At 47.0% G+C, this 17,298-nt stretch overlaps 1 protein-coding gene across 1 annotated transcript; it reads left to right on the top strand.

The window, feature by feature from the left end:
• Nucleotides 1-415: 415 nt before the first annotated feature.
• Nucleotides 416-17,298, top strand: LOC119400076 (histone-arginine methyltransferase METTL23). Its single transcript, XM_037667003.2, has 5 exons — nt 416-790; nt 4,307-4,411; nt 7,952-8,189; nt 9,601-9,685; nt 16,497-17,298. The coding sequence occupies exons 1-5, from the start codon at nt 662-664 to the stop codon at nt 16,687-16,689; spliced, it is 750 nt and encodes a 249-aa protein (XP_037522931.1). The 5' UTR covers nt 416-661; the 3' UTR covers nt 16,690-17,298.

Below are 17,298 nucleotides of genomic sequence, written 5' to 3'. Positions count from 1 at the left end.
TGAATCATTTGCGACCAATTTCTAGTCTTTCCGGTAGCTCAGTCCCTCATTTATGCACATGTGGAATACAGTAAAACAGCGCAAAATAAAGACGTGTAAGAAACGTTATAATTTTGTCAAGATGTGCAGTGCCTGTCCGTTTTTGTCTAGTGTATTGGTGTTATTTCGCAAAAAATTTCATCGTGGCGCTTCCGTGTGCTCACACCAAAAGCAAATAATCATTTAAGGCCGATCGAAACATTTGAGTGTAGTTACAGTTGTGTCAACTAGAATGCTAGTGGTCCCAGAGACGCGCGCGATCGCTTCGCGTCGTCTGCTCCGGGAACGCGAGCAGACGACGCCGCCAACGGCGTGTTTCCCGCCAGCGCCGCCGCGAATATAGGAGGGCGCTGCCGTCGGTGCAGTGCGGCGAAGCCATTCAAAGATGGGGGTGCGCTAAGTGGAGGGAGGCACCTCGCGTGCGCGGGTTTTCGGTGTGTCGGTGTATTGTGTTTTAGTGTTTAGCCTTTATGATATTTTTTTTACGCTCTGACATGTGTCTTCTTTTGCCTTCGCCAGGGGCGTAGCCCTTATTGTTTCATAGGCGCCGTGCGTAGAGGTTAGCATGTAGCGTGATCGCGACACAGTCGTGGGAGATCAGGCCCTTCGACGTTGATCGGTGATGGCACTGAGCCGCAAAAAACAGCGGATGAAGCAGCCAGACTACATGGAGAACGGCGACGGCAGCTACAAGACGAGGACTTTCGTCTTCGAATCGCACAAGGAGTCCCTCACTGTCAAGATCATCGAGGTAAAAAAAGTGGGGGCATCCGGCGCGTTGTGTTATCGCGGTGTTATCAGTTTGAGCGGCGATAGGGCGCGCTGCGCGCGAAAGAAACGCGACGCTCTAGCAGCAGTTTCGGTTTCGGACATCTTGTTGATGCGTGCAACCGGTTGCCTTTTAATTCGATTTGGCATCGGTACACGTATGGCGCGCGCAGGCTCCGTACGAGCTAAAGAAAAAAAAATGGAAGCAGGAACTCTAAATCTCGCGCTTAAAGTAGCGTTAATTCTGCTCCGATCCAGCGCTAATTCTGTGGTTAATGTCGCGCTAATGTGTAGTTCTTGTGTAGGTCTCATGTGGTGTAGTTCTAAATCCCCGCGCAAAGGTTGTTTTTATGTACGTCTCGGTGTAGTTCTAAAACCTGCGCTTAGTGCACCGTGAAACCTTAGGAAGTGCGTAGCACGGCCAACCCAGCGATTCTCTTGGCAACCGCGCGCTTGCCGAGGCGGTGGCGCCCTCTCTTGTGCGGCGCAGGTATCAGCCGGACGTTTCGAAAGCGTTTTTCGCGATTTTAGGTAAATTATTGCGAGTGATTCTTGGTTATTTCTGTAGATTATGTTATTTTGAACCTTGTTAGTTATTCACACTGGCTTTGAGCATTGTTAGCCACGTTTTAGGCCTGTATTGACTACTGCGTGGCCATGCCAAATGAGACAGTGGATGGTTGACAAGCGCGGTCCCTAAAGTGCTGCACACTTAAAAAAACATACTTGGTACCGATCTTTATTATGTAACCTTCTAGCTGGCCTTCATGCCAGTTAGTGAATGAAACTGTACAATGTGCAAAATATGTGAAGGTGCTGAAAGACATGAAGATGGAGCATACTGGAAGACAACTGGCCTATGTGACATACACAACCACGTACACCGAATGTATTGGTGTTATATTTCTGGTTTATTTATTTATTTAGTCAGGTAATTCCAACCCCGCGAGGTATTACCGAGCGCAGTGGCACAAAAAAATATTCACAGCATATCCACGGGTGAATGATGAAGAGCTTGGGCGAAGCTCCTGAAGCAATCATGGTTACACCGTGAAATCTTCAGTAGTTTCACCCATCAGTAATTAAAGCGATAGCCCAGTACATCATCAAAGACGTGACAAACACTGTATATATTTATACAAGAAATTTTATTAATCGTAAGTGGTAGCTAGACGTGGCTTCCGTTCCCCCTTCATTATAACGGCTTTATGGTCGGTGAAGTAATGGATTGGTGATGGATCGTAGTGGGATGTTTGCAAAGACGAAGTAGTGGGCAGTTTGCAAAGGATCGGTGATGGGTCATTTTGGGATGTTTGCAAAGACGAAGGAGTGGGCAGTTTGCAAAGGTGGTTACACCGGACAACGGAGACGTGACAAGGTTAGACTAAGAGGAGCTTCGCCCCTAAAACAGAAAAGAATAAAGAACGGTAATAGCGACTAGTGCATTTTCTTACACATGACGTCCAACTGCAGGCATGTAGAAAGCAATGTCTGTAATGAAACGATAGAGGAAGGCTGGTGACTCCCAGTCGACGGTGGTTTTTTAGGACGAATTATTAATTACATTTGGTACACCAGGACTGCACACCTACTTTGCGGTGACAGTCGATATGCAATCATGTTACAAGGGGCAGAAGGAAAGTAATTGTTTGAAATTTCCACGAAAGACGTACTGTTTTATGAAATTCACGCAATTGTGCTTTACGATGCCGTATAACAAGATTACGAAGGTTTTACTTTTGTTTTCTCTGGGTGATGCTCAATTTGTGCAAGTAATTAGGTACAAAGGCTGGCATCGTAGAATTAATGCTGGGAAATGTTTCTGAAGAGACTCATTTTCACTTATACAGCACAGCATATCATTGGAGTGATGAGCAGCTTGCCTATATATGCTTGTATATTCAGTCGGGGCCGTGGTTCAGTGAACCTGATGTCCCCAAAAACTGATGCCGTCTAAATTGAACGAAAGTGACACCGCTACTAAAGCTGGTACCCTAGATGGTAAGTGAAGGTAATAGAGGGTAGCGAAAGTGATGCTAGCGCTCAAGTTGGTATGCCCGAAATGGACCAAAACTCCAAAAGTGACTGTTTATGTTGAGAGTGATGCTTGCACTGAAGCTGATGCCCAGGCATAAACGATTGGAGAAGTGAAGCTAATTATGTAACCATTTTGGCCAGAGCGGCAAAAGGTGGCAGTGAAAGCGAAGTCAGCACTACAACTGGTATCCCCAAAAGTGGTCATAATGAGTGATCATTCATGGCAAAAGCGAAGCTGTCGCTTATTCTAGCATCATCAAAAGTGACAGAAAGGGATTGATGGCAGTGAAAGTAAATCCAGCACTAAAACTGTTATCACTGGTAGTGATTGAAGATGATTGATAAAAGAAATGAAATCACTCGCCTTAAGTTCATGTTTAAAATTGTTAAGGGCAAGTTAAATAGCCCTACGAGCGACTATATTTAATTTTCTTCTGGTTAATCCACAAGGCAGTGACATCCTTTTTCGTTAGTTTCATTTCAATCCAGAAAAAAACGTTTGTAAATATTATTTTTTCCCCAAACTGTAACAAAATAGAATGACCGCGATGTACACATAGTCACTGAAGTTGACATTGGCCAACTTCAGGCTCTTGTTGAAGTGTAACTCTGTTATTTGCATGACCAAATGCTTCTGTGTGCTGCTTTACTATGTAAAATATTGATTTTTCACATTGTTATTGACTGTTATATTGTTTTATATTGCCTGAATTTATTATGTGGGCTAACAGATTTTGTTATGTGCTCTGTGCCACCCTGCAAGAACCCCTGTCATAGAGGTTAGATGTATTGTAAAAAAATTAATTAAACAATTAAATAAGAACAAATGTCGTGATGCTATCACTAAAACTGCCATCCTTGGGAAGTGACAAATGGCAGTAAACATGGAACGACTACTTAAGCTGGTGTTCTTGAAAGTGATCAAAAGTGATAGATGGTTGCAAGGACGAAACCACCAGCATAACTGTCGTTCCCAATAGTGACATATGAAATCAAATGAAACGAAAATGTTTTATTCAGACGTAATTACAGAGAATGTGTACAAAATACTTGGACCAGTAGCCTAAGTGCCTAGTAGCTGGTCCAGCATAGAAAGTACGTAAAGGTTAGCAACGCACATGATTAGTCATGAAATGATAGGTTTTATACATATGCAAGTTTTAATGATATACAGGTCTACAGAGGAATATGTGTTACAATTCACAAGACAAGAAAAAGCATTTACAAGCAAGGTTAATGTTACGCGTAGTTCTTATTTCGAGAGGCACAGTGTTCCGGGTTACAGCTCTGAAGAATTCTAACACTAGTTCGTCATAAACATTGTTACAGGGAGGAAGGTCTAACTTAGGGTGACTTGCTTGCCTGGTGTTTGCACGTGAGGCCCTGCTTGTAGCTAGTTATAGTTTGTATAGTGAGAACTATGTGTCAAAACACATGCATCCCGTCTCGGTGTGTGTTGCAGATGATGGACCCGAGTTACGGCATGTACGTCTGGCCCTGCAGTCCCGTTTTGGCCCAGTACCTCTGGTTCAACCGGGAGCACATCAAGGGCAAACGCATTCTCGAGGTGAGTGTCTTTCTATACGTAAGGATTAGAAAAAAGTTCCATTTTCAGCTGGATTATTGAAGTGGAATTCAGCTCAAAGAGGATGAATGTCCTGCTGGAGCTTTGTCAGTTCCCGGCTGGAATTCGGCCATATTCCAGCCAGATATTCTTCGACTTCAAGCTGAGTTATAGTGCTGTATAGTAGCTGAATTATCGAACCGGAAATTGTTCCAGCTGGAAATAGAAATTCTTTCATCTGTGGATCATCTACAACTAGTGCATAATTTCCCGCTGTGTCCTTCATTCCAACCTCCCAGCCACTCGTAACATGCATGATAAATGACTGATGTAGTTTTACGATGCCAAAATCTGAAATTCATTACCTCATGAGGTATAGAATAGCTAACAATTTTGTGTCTTCTGTTAGAAAAAAATTCTCAGACACGTGATTTTCCTTCAGTTTTCTTCTCAGATTGTTAGTCACTTGCACACGAACTTTTGTAAATATATATTGATTTTTATGTATAATATACTGTTTGGTTTTGTTCCATGTGCATGTGTTTGCCTCACTGTTTTGTCACCAGGAAGTGGATATGCACCAAACTTTGCAGCTCCTGCCATTTGTATATTGACTATGGGCCAACGCAAGCCTTTGGCTGCTGGACTAACAGTTCTTTTGCACAAATTCATGTATCACTGGAAAAAAATTGAAATGTGTGAGAACTCGGCCATTGGTGTATCTAGGAGGGAGAGTTTGGGGGGGGGGTTCAAATCCACCTGAAATTTTGCAGTTTTGCATGTGTATATGTGTACACACACTCGTGCAAACACATGAAGTATGGTTGAACACCCTCGGCCCCCGCCCCCTCCCCCATAAAATTTCTAGTTATGCCCCTGAACTCAGCACAGCATAATTGTGACCACATTAAACAGAAACACTTTATAGACTTGCCGTGCGCACGTTGTTTTGCACATGTTGTGAAAACGCAGAGGCAACATTTGTGGCTTGATGCGTCCAAGGGCGTAATATCGGCCATGGACGCGCTAGCGAAACTGGCACAGAGCCTTGACCTTGTTTGCTCCAAGTTGTGGGTCTTCGCCAGCGCATGGCTCAGGCCGCGCGTAGCTGTCAACACTTCCCGTCGTGTTTGCCCCGAGATAACCTCACTGAATCTCTACGAATGACTCGCCATTGTTCATTGTCTGCCTGCGTTAATTTCTGTTTATTATCACTCGCGCTTTGCTGCTGCATGCGTGTAGTGCCATATTTTTGTGCTTATAATTACCTGCGCACAAAATTCAAGACACTTCTGTGACTTTCGAAAAGAAGGCATAAGGTGAGGGGGGGGGGGCCAAAATATGTGTAAGTTTTGCCTTGTAGTGTATATTTTAATATATACCACTTTGTAATGCATGCTGCAGTGAAACCCAAGTTGAGTGTGTCAGATTGGTGTATAGAGGTGAACAATTCGTGAACACGGGGTGTCACTGGAGTTGAAGTTTCGACAAGTGGACTTACCTTCTGCATGGTTGCAGTCTTGATGACGACAAGTTCGCTTGTTGAAATGTCGGCTACAGCGGCACCCCGCGTTCACAAATCTTTCATCTCTTCAAGCTTCCATCGTCTCCTCAACTTCTGCCTTTTTTCTGAAATCTGTTTTTAATGCACACTCCCACATTTTTTACCTAAGACCTGAATTTTTTTGTAGCTGCTTGTACTCACAAAGACGTGGTAATATTTATATTTCGAACACGGAGGACTTACAGATAGTTGGCAGTTGAATTCATTGAGGTCAATTGTTTCAATATTTCGTGTTGGTGAGCTAGCTAGTTGATGTTAGAGTGGGAATCGAACAGCACCGAAAGCATTGTTTCTTGGCTCTACTACACCACGTTCGGTCTTTCTGTTTATGCAGGAAGTAGTACTGGCACTGCCTTTTGCACCAGAAGTTCGGCGCGGTCACAATGTTGACACACTCTTTTATGAGTAATATGTCTCGACATAGGGACGTGATTTGAAATGAGTAATGTGTGACACTTCGAGTATGTGCGTATGAAAATGAGTGAGTGCCGGTTAATGTGAACATGAATGAATGTCGGTGACGACGATTTTAAATGGACGCGAGTATGCATGTGAGAGACTGTCATTGAGTTGTGGTGAGCATGGGATCATGAGTGAGTCCAAGTGCTCTTCATGGGTTGATGAGCCCGAGGAGCAGAGGGTGAGCGGATTTGGGCTTCTTATTTCACCGAGTCACTTGGAGAATTTTTCATTCGGCTGTCGCACTTTTTTTGTCTTACTCATGTTTTTTCTGCAAATAGTTATTTTAGTGCTCTTCACATTCACAAATAGCGCGTTTGTTGATGACTTTCTGTAGTCGAGCATTGAAATCAAACACACGTTGGGGAAGTCAACAAGTAGCGTTGGCACTGGCAAATGTGCATTGAACACAGTGGACACTACCTTGTTAAAAAGCAAATATGTGCTTTTGTTCATAGTTGTGCTCATATTTTCTAATGTATTCTTGCTGTTTAATATAATTAATGTTATTATTTATGTTCCCTTCGTTTTCGGTGACTTTCTTGCAATTATGAAGTATTTTCAAGTTTGATAAAACTAAACTTCTTCTTTTGGGCTTCTTCGCAAAAGTCGGGCCACTTTTCTTGGGCTTCTTTTGCGATGATTATTCACTTACTATCAGCTCAGCAGCACCTGGCAACTCTGTTGAGGAGGAGCACGAGTTTCCAATGAGTTTGAATGTGCACAACCAGAATTGGGTGCTTACTATACGGTAAACACCTGTGTAATGAAGCGAGAGGGCCACAATAATTATTTGTTATGCATGTCACTCATATGCCTCGTGAACTTTAATGACCCCAATGAAGCAGATAAGCGCACCGAGAAAAAAAATGTCTATTAAAAGTCGGCAAATTTCTTCTGCTCAGTAGTATTTACTGAATGCCCAACCGCCACTGACCTGATGCCACCGACATTCATGAAGTGCTTCTGCACGTAATCAGGGAGGAAGGAGAGATAGATACATACATACCACGTCAAACCACAATGCTGCACCACAGAAATGGAGGATTTTGCCCATCTTATTCATCCATTTTTATTCGTCCTCTTTATTTTTGTAGTTCTTAAATGTTAGCGCCAAATGACCTTGCAGCCCCATTGATCCGTTTATTCTGGCCACTGCATGTTACATGTGTGGCTAAGCGTATTGTTTATAAAACAACAATTCAACGATTCAGAATGTACATATATGCATTGCTTCGTTAAACAGGCAAATTTGCAGTACTGGTCTACGCTGTAGTGGCATTCAGAATACATAGGAGAAGTAGTAATCCAGCCAGGCCACATGACATGCCTCATTGGACAGGCTATTTCGCATTCAAAACGGCGTTCAACTGTACAAGAATATCGGTTAGTGACTATCAGTGAGCATCTGTGCACTCCACCAACATGTGGTGTCATGTACCTTGAAAACAGCGCTTTTATCGGTTAGCCACGATGGAATCCTCAATGACAGGCATCACTGATTGAGTGCTTTGGTACAGATCGGTGCTGGCACCGGCTTGCCGGGGATCCTGGCAGCTCTGTTGGGAGCCCGGGTGACCCTGTCGGACAGCTCGCCACTGGGCCTCAAGAACTGCCAGCGCAATGTGGAGGCCAACGGGCTGACGGCCAACGAGGTGCCCGTGGTCTCCATCTCCTGGGGACTCTTCAACCCGGCCCTCTTCCAGCTCGGACCCATCGACATCATCCTGGGATCCGACTGCTTCTATGACCCCAAAGGTATTCACGCGTCAAAGCTAATGGATGTTCAAATTTAGAGCACTCATGGGATTTCAAATGTTTGTCAGGTCTCAGATACCCTTGCTCTGCCATAACTAACAACTGCGAGCGGATACAGGGTGCACCCGCTAACTCTAGCCAGACTTAAAAATATGCCAACGCACTTTATGACGACACTAGCAAATGCGTGTTGCCAATTATTTTGCAGAGTAAGTCACACTATTTTTCACCTTTTAATTAATTGCCCATTTAGCCTAGATCATTTTTCTAACTTCTTAAAGGGACACTAAGGGCAAATAACAATTTATGTCAGAGTAAAAGTTCAATGTATGTCAGCATCTGAAACGGCAATATTATCAACAGCAGTGCCCTACTTACCGAGGAATTAAGCTAAATGTATCACACGATGAGCGCCACGAGCGGTAGATTTTGGAAACGATCTCGATGACGTGAGAGAGTCCGGCTGCAATTAATCACACGTAATCAAACTAGCTGCAATAAAAGAACTTTCCGTGCATCAAGAGACGTAGTAAAATGCTGCTTGTTCGTTTCTGTTTGATTCATGGAAAAAAGAACCTCTTTGGCATTGCCATGGGGAACAGCGCGCGTGGTTCGAAAGTTCCGTTTTCGCTGAACTGCGCTTCGCCCGGTGCCCTGCTTCGCTCACGCGGTCGCGTCTCAGTGGTATTTTCGGTATAGTGTACTGCCGCATGTGTTTAGCACGCTCGTGAAAGTCGCTCTGGCAGAAAGTTCGACAAAATACCTCATGCATGTGATGTTGCCGGATGCCCGAATGGTGCACACCGCCGTGCAGTAAAGGCGGGCAATGTTGGGCACGGCAACAGTGACGTGCAAAATACTGCTTTCAGGTGGGCGATTTGAAGTGCGCTAACGCGATGCGGACCACTAAAACGTGATTTTATTTCAAAATAAGCACTTCCTTGGCATAAAAGTAGCACTACGAGGTTTCTGAACCGCTATTTAAACAATCAACGTCAACTTATATTTGCCTTTAGTGCCCCTTTAAGCAACAAAGCTGGGCGCTAAATCTCAATTACAAGGTTGTAGATCGGTTTTCAAGACGTTTGATTAGACAGTTTCTAACTTTTTATCTATTAAGTATTAGGGCTTTTCTTCTTAATGCAGGTGTGCACGAAATATGAACAAATACCACATCACATGTTCACCCTTGCCCCATAATTGTTAGTTAATTAATCTTGCTTTATTAAGCAATTAATCAGAACAAAAAGTATAATGGACCTTCCTCCATGAAACAGCCGGCAACATGCATTTGGTTGCGTTGTCGCAAAGCGCATCGGCATACTTTTTAAACTCTTCCTAGAGTTAGCTGGGGCACCCTGTATATTTAAATATTTATATGACCACTCTTTTGACACTTGCCTTGTTTCAGACTTTGAGAACATCATTGTCACCGTGTCCTACCTGCTGCACCAGAACCCTCACGGGCGCTTCTGGTGCACCTACCAGATACGAAGGTGAGGATCCTGGTGTTCAATGCCTATATTTAATATTGTTTAATATTGTTGGGTCCCAAAAGAATGCTTTTTTACAGTACTCGTGGACTGAAACGTGAAAATTTAGTGCTAGGTAATGCTTGTTCTTTCGTTTCCAGCATCCACAGGTCGTGTCATATCGGCGTAATTTTGACTCGAACATGTACGTCAGAGCTAACCTTAACTATTCACTTCGTGCACCACGGATGACAGCGCTGCGAACGGCACTCCGGTGACGCAGAAGGGGGGATTCAGCTTTTGTCGTCTGCTAGGCTCTGGCTAGAACAGGAGCATTTTGGTTATAGTTCACTTGCGTCGCACGGCGTTCCTTGACTGCTAGATGTATTTTCTTCTAGTAATACATCTTTAAAAGGCTGCCAGCATTACAGGAGGTTGAAACGTTAAGAACTGACATATCTTCTATATACTCACAGCCATCGCGGACAGGATCATGCCGCTGGGTTAGTAGCATAACTCACTGGGTTGGATGGCATTGAAATAGCTTACGTGAAAGCGCGAATGTCCCGCCAAACAAGTTAACGAGAGTCTGCGCTGCTTTCGAAGCGAAGCACAATCAATTTTACGGCTTATTCGCTAAAGTTAGCGTTGTGTAAACAGACTTGAGTTCAACGAAAATTCACACTTCACTCCCAATTGTAGCCAGGTGGACCTGTGTACACAAAACGCTTGCCAACAAAATAAAATTGATAAGTTCACCGACTAGCGGGTTATTGTGGACAACTAGCGTAGATTGGGCAAATTGGATGCACATTAAAACTTGTTACACGTACTATCGGCTCCAAATGAAATGCCAGCAACGGTGTGTGTGGTACAGTTTGCACCCTTATGATTAGAAATAGATACAATCCTGCGGTTTGTCGCTCGTGAGCCACATTCATGCTTTCGATCACGCATTGCTGCCTAATCGGGTGTGTGGGCCTGTCAGTGGGGATGGCAGGACAGTGTGCACTATACAGTTCCTGATGCTTGGGCAATGCGCTCTGCTGTTCATGTTTCATTTGACACCGATAGTACAGCTTGGTAAACCCGAACTGAAGACAATGTAAACGAAGGCATGTGTGTTACTTAGCCCTAAATTGTCCCGTTTAATTAATTCATGAGTACTGTACATGATTGGCGTTAACCACTGTGTCGCTAGGTAGGCGAGTTTTCGTGCGACCTCATTTACAACTGGTAAAATATTGCAAGGCTACAGAGTGTTAAATTGGACTTATTTCTGTGGTTTACCTTCTGCATTTGGACAAACGTGAAAATGTGAAACGGTCGCACGTGGAGGGTGCTCGTTCAGCATTTGTTGCAAGAAACCAAGAGTGCTTTTTAACGCTGCTGGAAGAATTTTTACTACAGGGCACTTGCAGCGGCTTCACTGTCATGGATATAAATTGGAAAGGTTAGTTTTACTGTCGACTTCGTATACTGTGGCTGGAAATCTGTGAGGCCAAAATGGGGGGGGGGGGGAGGGATAGGGACATACTCCCCATTTTTTAATCTCTGGTGTCAAGAATAGTACGTAGGGATAGACGCGAATGACAAGCGAAGTTGCACCACCCACGCTTCACTGAAGAAGTGAGCAAGTATTTATCCATCTTGTCACCAATATTAACGAATGTTGAATTCACGCTGTATCTTTCAAATGTGAGAGGGGGCTTGTTTAGCTGGGACATACATAGAGTGCAGCCAGGGCTCTCCTCAGAAATTTTTTAGGGATGGACATGTTTAGAGGGGAGATGGGATATAATGTTTAGGAATTTCAAGTTTTCAAACTTCCTGTTTTCGACACACATCCACATTTCATTTCTGGCTGCGCAGTCGGGGCATCTGTGACATGTATAGAAAACGGAAGCCAGGGCGCTTGTGTTCTAGCACTGGCTCTGGAGTTGGCGATCTTTGAAACCACAAGGCCACCTGTTCAGGCTCCTTTTTTACCTAACCAGGTGGTGGGAGGCATGGCTCGCTGGCATTGCTTGCACACTTGCTATTTATTGGTTCTTCAGGTGCAAATTTCAAAGGACAGTCGGTGTGGTTGGCGGTCTATTGAAAACAGTGAACCAGTGCGGTGAAGCGGAGTGGCAGGGAGTGTTTGCCCCGTCGCATGCAGTTATGTTCGGGGGACGATTTCCCCAGTACGGATCAACGGTGACTAATCGCGGACGGCGCGTGACGGAAAAGGGGCGCTCGGAAGGGCCATTAGGCCGTTCGCCTCTACCCGCGCCTTTGTAGCCGAACCCCGCGACCTTTTGTCGACCGCTCCTTTCGCGGAGGAGTCACCCGTACGGTGGAAGCGATCTCACGGAGACTGACAACGTAAACAATGTGTCGCCGTCGCGACGGTCCTCACTGAAGGAGCACCGACGTGGTTTTGCAGTAATTGCAACAGGCGGCGGCATCTTGCTGCAGACAAGGTTCGAGACGGCATAGTAAACTGGGCACGTTGGTGTAGTTCATTTCAGTGTACGTTGACTGTGTATGTGATTGATGGCGTTTTAGTTGGCTTGCCGCATAGTGAGGGCAGCAAAGCGTGGGAACGCGGAAGCGGAGACACGTCTCTGAGAGAAACAAAGTTCTCTGCTTCATTGGTGGAGTATCAAAAAGGGTTGGTCCCGTAAGGCGGTCTCAGACGAGACAGGGTGCATTTAAAGGAAGAAATAGGAGAGGAGAGAGGAGAGCTTGGTGCTCGACGGAGAGATTGCGGAAGGGACAGAGGTCGTGCTTGGCGCCGACTCTGATCCAGGGACGAAGGACTTAGAGTTATTCTCTTAAGGGCTTGAACGCTTGGTGCGGGCCCAGCCCAGTTGTTGTCGCGAGAGCTGTTCAGTGGCCGCCCCGGCCTTTGTTTTGTCTAAAGTGTGTAAATAAACTCAAGTTTACCAGGATCTGAACAACCGAGCCTGTCCAGTCCTTCAACGTGTCGCCACGATCATCCGAACCATCGGGATCACCTCCATCGACCCAAATTTAACTGGCGCAGTCGGCAGGATGACGTGGCGGCTTCCTGGAGGACAATGAGACATCCTGCAGTCCTGTGTATACACACACAAACCTAAGCAAAGAAAGGTGGGGCGGAGAACCAAAAAAAAAAAGGTACCTCGGAACGGTGCATGCAAGTATGCAGTTCGAGAAGGCTGAACGTGAGACAACACCGAGTGCGGCAATCAACTGAGCTGCAGTCAAGATCGGCAGCGTCCTCTCCCCGGACATTGACACCTCACCCGGAGCGGCTGGTGACTGCTGGAGCGACGAGGATTGCGAGAGGCATCGCACGATCGACCGTCGTCCCAAACAAGAAGGCAGACACTGAACGGTACGAATACGTCCACGTACATTGGAAAGCGGCTCCCATGATCTGCTGACTGAGGCCTCGACGAGGAGCCAGCGTGGCGACGCAGCTACCGACAGAAATCACAGGTGGGTCCCTGTTCTGTTTTCTCCGGGAGCACCATGGCGACTAGGGTGACCAGAAGTCAGAGGGCAGATGGGACTAGTGAGAACCACGAGCTTGATCGTGATGAGGCATCGGTAGATACTGATAGCGCACATGTGCGTGCTGTAGAAAGCGCCGATCCAGCTGTACAAGTTCGTGTAAAGGAGCTGGAAATAGAAGCGCTAAAGCTCCAAATCGAGCTGCAAAAATTGAAGCTTCAATCGCACGCGAGCAATGAAGTGGGGCGGAGTGACAGGTGTGGTTTGGCGCGGTATGCGGATCAGTTGCGAGCAGTTCTTCCGCCAATGCCGGTTTCCGATGAGCTCGTGCCGGCGTGGTTCCGGAGCGCTGAAAACATGCTGAGAAGCTGCGAGATCCCTGACGAGGTACAAGGCGCTATCATAGTGCCATTTTTGAATGAAAATAGCCGCACATTGGTGGCAAATCGAGCTGAGAACCGAGTACTTTCATACCAGGAGGTTCGCGACCTCGTCCTGCATGAACTAAAGCTCACCCCTGAGGAGTACAAACGCCGCCTTTATGCCTGCCGGAAAGGAGATGAGACGTGGGGGCAGTTCGCCACAAGGCTCGAGATTTTACTAGATTATTATCTCCGCAGTAGAGAGATTAGTAGTGTTCAGGAGCTGCGGGCGTTGCTCATTTCAGACCGGGTCAAGCAGCTGATGCGCGAAGACATGCGCACATACGTGCTACAGCACGAGACCGCGGAATGGCTTAGACCTCATGACCTGGCGAAACTGGCGCAGAAATATGACGAGAGCACGAGTAATCGAAAGTCAGGTAAAACAGCCAACGGTAGTTCGAAGAATGGTGAAAGGTTCGATCGCCGCACGTCAGACAGGCTATCGCAGGGAAACGAAAGAACGGGTGTCCGATGCTATGCATGCGGCGAGAGCGGACACTATCGGTGGCAATGCTCGCAAACGACACCTCCACCCGCGGAACAGGGACAAGACCGTTTCCCTCCGGAGAGACTCGCCGCGAGGGTAGCATGTGAACCGGCGGTGGAGAGCTTAATCCCCGAAAGGTGCTATGCCGGTGTGTCAAGATTAACATGGATCGAGTTGATAAGTGCGGGGCGCAAGTTCACCGCGTGCTTAGATTCAGGATCAGACATAACAGTGATCAGGAAGGCGTTAGTTCCGGAAGGGGCAAAACTACAGGGAGTAGGCAGAGTGAGTTTGAGAGGGGCATTTGGGCAGGCTGTCCCCGTTGACCTGATGTACGTCCCTTTGGCACTGCATATCCCAGAAGGAGGTATTACTCCGGAGCTGATGGAACTGTGCGCGGTTACTGAGAAACTCGCGGAAGGAGTAGACGCTCTCTTAACGCCGGACACGCTAAAGAAGCTTGAACAGCTTCAAAGAAACTCGCGGGAACTGGCGATTCATATTGTGAGGGCGGAGCGGAATTCCGCTGAGGAAGTTGATCACGAGGATGAAAAGAGTGCTCAGGAGACGCCGGAGCACCGGCAAGATTCAATGGGGTAGCGAACAGGACGGGTAACGGCGAATGAGGCGGGTAATGAGATCTTCGTAAAAGAGCAACGGGAGGACAGCTCCCTGCGTTTGCCATGGGTGCAGGCGCGTGAGGGTACACACGGAATGTTCACAGAGGGTGAGTTATTGTTCCACCGGGAACTCTTGAACGGGAGGCAGTGTTACCAACTTGTCTTACCTGAAACACGTCGCAATGAAGTGCTGGTGCTCGCTCATGATGTACCTTCCGGTGGGCATTTTTCAGGAGGGAAAGCGAAAGAACGCGTTCGTAGTGCATTCTCTTGGCCAACAATGGCGGCGGACATTAAAAAGCCTTGTGAACCTTGCCTTACCTGCCAGAAATTTGCGAATAGAAAGGTGGCCGATCGAGTGCCAATCACTTAATAAGTGTGCCGATGCCTTGTCGCGCTTTGTCAGTTTTTTCTTGTTTTTTTTTTTTTAGATTAGCCAGACAGCGAGAGCATTGTGCCTATATGTTGACTAATTGCCATGGTGCTTCGAGGAATGTACAGTACAGGGTCCAACCTGCGAGTGACGTTCCAAACAGTGCGCGGGTGTGCCTGCTTGAGTGCATTTCCGTGTGTGTGTCGTGTGTAGTAACCCCCCTCGTGCTATTATGCGTGACTTCATGTGTTTGACTGACCACAAACAATAGGGAAGGGGCCATCCGGCATGACGCTCGGTAGTGATGTTGGGGAATCTTCTATAACGTGTTTCGTGTTTAGTGTTTGTCTTTGTGCGATGTTATTTGCTTACTTGCCTAAGTGAGATGAAGCGTTGTCGGTGCCTTCCAATGTGAATACCCCCCCCCCCCCCCGCATGGAATTTTGAAGTTGAATGTACAACAAGCGTACATACAACATTCTTGGGTTGGAAGGAGTTATGTTCGGGGGACGATTTCCCCAGTACGGATCAACGGTGACTAATCGCGGACGGCGCGTGACGGAAAAGGGGCGCTCGGAAGGGCCATTAGGCCGTTCGCCTCTACCCGCGCCTTTGTAGCCGAACCCCGCGACCTTTTGTCGACCGCTCCTTTCGCGGAGGAGTCACCCGTACGGTGGAAGCGATCTCACGGAGACTGACAACGTAAACAATGTGTCGCCGTCGCGACGGTCCTCACTGAAGGAGCACCGACGTGGTTTTGCAGTAATTGCAACAGGCGGCGGCATCTTGCTGCAGACAAGGTTCGAGACGGCATAGTAAACTGGGCACGTTGGTGTAGTTCATTTCAGTGTACGTTGACTGTGTATGTGATTGATGGCGTTTTAGTTGGCTTGCCGCATAGTGAGGGCAGCAAAGCGTGGGAACGCGGAAGCGGAGACACGTCTCTGAGAGAAACAAAGTTCTCTGCTTCATTGGTGGAGTATCAAAAGGGTTGGTCCCGTAAGGCGGTCTCAGACGAGACAGGGTGCATTTAAAGGAAGAAATAGGAGAGGAGAGAGGAGAGCTTGGTGCTCGACGGAGAGATTGCGGAAGGGACAGAGGTCGTGCTTGGCGCCGACTCTGATCCAGGGACGAAGGACTTAGAGTTATTCTCTTAAGGGCTTGAACGCTTGGTGCGGGCCCAGCCCAGTTGTTGTCGCGAGAGCTGTTCAGTGGCCGCCCCGGCCTTTGTTTTGTCTAAAGTGTGTAAATAAACTCAAGTTTACCAGGATCTGAACAACCGAGCCTGTCCAGTCCTTCAACGTGTCGCCACGATCATCCGAACCATCGGGATCACCTCCATCGACCCAAATTTAACTCATGCCGTGGAGAGAACCCTGACTGCAGCCATAGAATACATGGACAGCACCCTGAGTGGCTTCTAACTGAATCTTTGCCTTACTTCCAGTGCGGACTACTCGATGGAAGGCCTGCTCCGGCAGTGGAATTTGGTCTGCGTCCAAGTTCCACTCGAAAACTTTGAGGCAGACTCGCCCAACCTCGCCGGCTCGGGCCTCCCGGGCTCGCACACTATCGAGATGCTCGTAATGAGCGTCAACACAACCGTGGAACCCGCTGCCTCGGACAAGGCGAAGACGTGAAGAAACAAACTTGCGCGGTGCGTGGCGTCCACTGGCAGCGGGAAGAAAAATGTAGCAGTGACGGCTGAAGCGTGATGCCATTGTCAACGACGTCGTGTGTCAAACATCTTCCCAACCGTAGTCATGGTGTTTGTTTTGTTTCCGCTTTCTCACCCACTTTCCAAAAAATATGTCAAAGATGCGCCCTCAATCTGGTGTCTCAACCCTCAACCAGGTATCCTCAACCTACGTTGCACCCTCAACCAGGTATCCTCGACCAGCATGTGACCTCAACCTACATTGCACCCTCAACCAGGAATCTGGATATCTGTACAACACATCTGGATGCCACTAGTGTGCGGCTGTGTGGATGTGTATACTCAACCGCGTGTCCTCAACCAGGATGCAACCTCATCCAGGTATCCGTGTAACTGTATGACACGTCTGGACGCCACTCGCGTGTGGCTGCGTAGACTTCTCTTGCTGCATGAAAGTTTGCTTTGATTTCCCGCAAACATGCCAAGTTGTCTCGGTGTGCCACTAAAAGGTTCGGTCTTGGAGGTAGTGTACAACGATGCTGATATATGTACGTATTGTGCCACATTCCCTACGTCTGAACTTTGTTGACAT

Source organism: Rhipicephalus sanguineus, chromosome 7 (assembly GCF_013339695.2).
Source record: "Rhipicephalus sanguineus isolate Rsan-2018 chromosome 7, BIME_Rsan_1.4, whole genome shotgun sequence".
In the NCBI taxonomy this organism is placed as follows: domain Eukaryota; kingdom Metazoa; phylum Arthropoda; class Arachnida; order Ixodida; family Ixodidae; genus Rhipicephalus; species Rhipicephalus sanguineus.
The sequence above is the reverse complement of the archived record's forward strand: the minus strand, read 5'-3'. Positions and strand labels throughout refer to the sequence as shown.